This window comes from Pipistrellus kuhlii, unplaced genomic scaffold, assembly GCF_014108245.1.
Source record: "Pipistrellus kuhlii isolate mPipKuh1 unplaced genomic scaffold, mPipKuh1.p scaffold_m20_p_8, whole genome shotgun sequence".
NCBI lineage: Eukaryota > Metazoa > Chordata > Mammalia > Chiroptera > Vespertilionidae > Pipistrellus > Pipistrellus kuhlii.
Window position 1 is genome coordinate 54,069,431 of NW_023425584.1, and position 5,302 is coordinate 54,074,732.

At 42.5% G+C, this 5,302-nt stretch overlaps 1 protein-coding gene across 1 annotated transcript; it reads left to right on the plus strand.

The window, feature by feature from the left end:
- The first annotated feature begins 3,124 nt into the window (after positions 1 to 3,124).
- Positions 3,125 to 4,891, plus strand: LOC118711601 (putative tripartite motif-containing protein 75). Its single transcript, XM_036424808.2, has one exon. The coding sequence runs from the start codon at positions 3,441 to 3,443 to the stop codon at positions 4,845 to 4,847; it is 1,407 nt and encodes a 468-aa protein (XP_036280701.1). The 5' UTR covers positions 3,125 to 3,440; the 3' UTR covers positions 4,848 to 4,891.
- The last annotated feature ends 411 nt before the right edge of the window (positions 4,892 to 5,302 follow it).

The following is a 5,302-nucleotide window of genomic DNA, read 5'->3' on the forward strand; positions in this document are numbered from 1 at the left end:
GATATTTTTCCATTGATTTTAGAGAGAGTGGAAGAGAGAGGAAAAGACAGAGAAACATCTATGTCCAAGGAACACATCGATTAGTTAGCTCCTGAACACACTCTGACTAGGCCCCAGGCAGGGGAGGAGACTGCAACCCAAGTACAAGCCCTTGACCTGAATTGAACCCGGGATCCATAGGTCCGGAAGGCCCACACTCTATCCATTGAGCTAAACAGGATAGGGCTCACTAATTGTGCTTACCAACTTCAAAGGCTAGTGTGTGTGTGTGCTTTTCCCAGCTTTTCCTAACTTAGAATTCCTGATCTTGAATTGCATTCTATGAATGTGATAATTCAGTTTTCCAACGTGAGGAGGTGTTCAAAGTGAATCTAATCTGGTCTAGTTCCCACCTACTTAAGTACAGAGTTGGATATACCCTGCATTTGAGAAGTGTAAATGTAAAAAGCAAGTAAATCTTTTTTTTTTTAAATATATTTTATTGATTTTTCACAGAGAGGAAGGGAGAGAGATAGAGAGCCAGAAATATTGATGAGAGAGAAACATCGACCAGCTGCCTCCTACACCCACCCCCACCGGGGATGTGCCCGCAACCAAGGTACATGCCCTTGACCAGAATCGAACCTGGGACCTTTCAGTCCCCAGAACAACGCTCTTCCACTGATCCAAACCAGTTTTGGCAAAAGCAAGTAAATCTCTTTTTTTTTTTTTTTTTTTTAAGTAAATCTTAATATATAGTGAAGCCTTGGTACTCTAACTTACTTCATTCTGGAAGAATATTTGAAAAGGGATTTTTTTCAAAAATAATATAGAAATAATAAAACTAGAAATAGTATAAATTGATTTAATATCTTTCAAACCTCCAAATGATTCTCTGTTCTAGTCTTTCTTATATATATCATACATGTCTCAGGAACTGTAATTAATCTATAAATAAACACTGCATAAATTGATCCAATCATTGAATACTAGCCTTAAATTTTTTTATATAAAACTGCCTCAGAAATTCTATCAGTAGTTAACCACTTTTCATTTATCCAATCAACAACAGTCTTTCTACCTTTTCTAATATATATATATATATTATATATATATATATATATAATATATATATAAATAATATATTTTTTTTATTTCAGAAATGAAGGGAGAGAGAGAGAGATAAACATACGAGAGAGAATCATTGATCCACTGCCTCCTCATGCCCCACACTGAGGATGGAGCCTGCATCCCAGGCCTGTGCCCTGACTGTGAATTTAACTGTGATCTCCTGGTTCATAGGTTGACACTCTACCACTGAGCCATGCCAGCCAGGCTCTACCTTTTCAATTGCCTGTGATTATTATTTTGTGAGCACTTTTACACCCTTAGCAACATTAGCACTCTCTCTCTTTTTTTTAATCCTCACCAGAGGAGGTTTTCCCATTGATTTTTAGAGAGTAGAAGAGTGAGGAAAAAACAGAAAGAAACATCAATGTGAGAGAAACACAAGGATCGGTTGCCTCCTTCACACACCCTGACCAAAGCCAAGGTTAGGGAAGAGCCTGCAAACGAGGTACATGCCCTTGACATGAACAAACCTGGGAGTCTTAGGTCCACAGGCCTACAGTCTTTCCATTGAGCCAAACTGGCTACGGCAACATTAGCACTTTTGATGATCACTTCATGTTTTATAATTGTGCTAATCATTGATTTAGTCAGTAACAAAAGCATTCTTTTCTTTGTTTTTGATCTGAGACACTTTTTGACCTGCTGAGGTGAAAACATAATTGAGCTGTCAGGTGGAAAACTGAAGTTTTGTTGACAACTGAGACATTTTCTGTGAACAATTTGGTTGAGAGAACTGAATTGTTTGGGGTGGGAGATGAGGTTTGATTCTATCATGAATTCAGTGCTAACAAAAATAACTGTTGTTTTTTGTTTGTTTATTAATCCTAACCTGATAATATTTTTCCATTGCTGTTTTTAGAGAGTGGAAGGCAGTAAAGGAATGGGATAGAGGAGAAAGAGAAAGAGAAAAATGTTGCTGTGAGAAACAAGTCTATTGGTTGTCTTCTGAATTCTCTCCCATCAGAGCAGAGCAGAGGATTAAACCTGCACCAGGTATATGTTCTTATTTATTTATTTATTTATTTATTTAAATATATTTTATTGATTTTTTACATTGAGAAGGGAGAGAGATAGGGAGTTAGAAACATCAATGAAAGAGAAACATCGATCAGCTGCCTCCTGCACATTCCCCACTGGGGATGTGCCTGCAACCAAGTTACATGCCTGTGACTGGAAGCGAACCTGGGACCTTTCAGTCCGCAGGCCTACGCTCTATCCACTGAGCCAAACCAGTTTTGGCTAGGTATATGTTCTTGAACAGAAAACCCAAGACTCTTGGGTAATCGGGTCAACACTGTAATCAGTGGCACACACTGGCCAGGGCAGAAATAACTGTATTTTAAAACAAAAAGTGCCAAATCCATTGCTGAGGTTTTTCAAAAACTGGAAGTGATGGATGCTGGGATTTTTACATTTGTTAACTTGACTCTCTTAATGTTAATGATGTTAAGAACTTTCCCTAACCCCCTAGATATTAGGTTACTAAAGCTGAAACCTAGCCCACAGACAGAGAATCTAGAAGGAAACATTCTCACACCGTTTGCAGTTCCATGCAGACCCACAGTTATTAATGTAGGTATAGGTGACCTGTAGTGCTGGGGAAAAGAAATCAATTGTTCCCTCAAAGGTGGCAGTTAACAGGGTAGGGCCACAAGGCAAATAGTAAGTGGTTCGTTTTCTTTCTTTCATGCTTTCTTTCATGCTTGCTTGCTTGCTTGCTTGCTTTCTCTCTCTCTCTCTCTCTTTCCCTCCCTCCCTCCCTCCCTCCCTCCCTCCCTCCCTCCCTCCTTCCTTCCTTCCTTCCTTCCTTCCTTCCTTCCTTCCTTCCTTCCATTTCTCTTCCTCCCACCCTCCTTTCCTCCTCCTCCTCCTCCTCCTCCTCCTCCTTCTTCTTCTTCTCTTCTTCTTCTCTTCTCTTCTCTCTCTCTCTCTCTCTCTCTCTCTCTCTCTCTCTCTCTCTCTCCTTTTTTTTTTTTTTTTTTTTTTACATGAAACTGTATTTTCTCATCTCCAGGAATCAATTGGTACCCAAGAGTCATGACTGCTTTCTGACCAAGAGAATGCTGAACTTGGATTCATATCCTCGGAGCTGCCAAGGACAGTAGTCCTCCAACTACTTTGATTGGCTGCAGGTGGACAGAAGAACTCCTCTGGGCAGCTTCCTCTGTAGCTAAGGACCTCACCGGACTCCGAGGGCTGCCCATAATTGATAGAATTTACACAGGAAAGCGAGTGAGATCTGACAGTGCATCTGCTTTTCAGTGGAGAGGTTTCACTGAAATCAACCTCCTGAAGAAACACACCTCAGTTCCATCCTTCACTCAGGCGCAATGGCAATTGAAGCAGCTCTTGCAGTACTCCAGACAGAAATCAACTGTCCCATCTGCCTGGATGACCTGAGAGACCCTGTCACCATTGAATGTGGGCACAACTTCTGTCGCTCCTGCATCCAGCAGTCTTGGGCTGTTCAGGAGGACAGGTTCCCTTGTCCTGTGTGTCGTCACCGATGCAGAGAGAGATACATGAGGAGCAACACCCAGCTGGGAAGGATGGTTGACATCACCAAGCTCCTCCAGATCACCAGGGGCAAGATGAAGCAGCAAGAAGAGAAGCGCTTGTGTGAGAAGCACAACCAGGCCCTGACCCTCTTCTGTGAGGAGGACCTACAGCTGTTGTGTGCCCTGTGCACTCAGCCCCCTGACCACCAGGGCCACCAGGTGAGGCCCATAGAGGAGGCTGCCTCTCATCACAGGCAAAGGCTCAGCAGTTACATTGGGCCCCTGAAGAAGCAAGTTGCAGACATTCAGAAACTAGTAGCCACCCAAGACAGGAGACTATCAGAACTGAAAGAAAAGGTGGAAAACAGGAGAGATAAATTAGCCTCTGAATTTGAAAATCTGATACAATCTGTAGAGCATGAACAAGAGGCAGTTCTCTCAAGGCTAGCTGCAGAAGAGAAGCACATTCAACAGAATTTCAGTGCAAACAAAACTGCATTTTCAGACCACATTTCCAAACTTAAAGTTCAACTAAAGGAGATGGCAGAGAAGAGTGTGATGTCAGATGTGAAATTGCTGATGAACATCAAAGATGTCTTCGACCGTTGTGAAAAACTAGAACCTCCAGGTGTCTATTGCTACCAGTTTAGGAGAGAAGAATTCAGTCTTCCTCCACAATGTTCAGCCCTGCAGAAAATTATACAGAGATTTAGAGAAGAAGTATTCCTGGATCCTGAATCTGCACATCCTAATCTGCTGGTGTCTGAGGATAAAAAGTCTGTGACATTTGTGAGGAAAAAGCAAAGAGTTCATCAAAATCCGAAGGGATTTGAAGTGGATCCAGTTGTCCTGGGTACTAAAGGGTTTGACTGTGGCCGACATTACTGGGAGGTCCAGGTGGATGACAAGCCTGAGTGGGCCGTGGGGGTCTGTAAAGACTCCCTCTCCGAGGAGAAAAAGCAGCCCCTGCTAAGACAGGAGAACAGATGTTGGATGATTCAGCTGCAGGATGGTGACTATGTGGCAGGAGGGTCTGCTCCTGTCACCCTTGTGCTGAAGAAAATGCCCAGAGGGATTGGCATCTATCTGGACTATGAGTTGGGTCAGGTTTCCTTTTACAGTTTGAATGACATGTCTCATATCCATTCCTTCAGGGACACATTTTCTGAAGTGCTAAAGCCTTACTTCTATATCGGATGTGATCCCAAACCTCTTACTATCTGTGCATTAAAAGATTAGGAAGGATGAACTGTCACTTCGTTTCATTTTCTTCCTGTAATTTACAGACACTAGGTAGAATTTTTTTTTGTCATAATTTTATTTTACTTTTGAATGTATTTTTATTGATTTCATATAGGACGGAGAGAGAGAGAGAGAGAGAGAGAGAGAGAGAGAGAGAGAGAGAGAGAGAGAGAGAGAGAAAGAGAGAAACATCAGTGATGAGAATCATCGATCAGCTGCCTCCTACATGTCCCCTACTGTGGATCCAGCCCCCACCTAGGCATGTGCCCTTGACCGAATCTTATACCTGAAACCCTTCAGTCCACAGGCTGAAGCTCCACTGAGCAAAACCAGTTGGACCTTATTTGTATTATACACACACACTAGAAGCCCAGTGCACTAAATTGGTGCCCATCCTGCACCCTCTCCAATCTGGGATTGTCAGGTGGGATTAGGCCTGAACTGGCAATCTG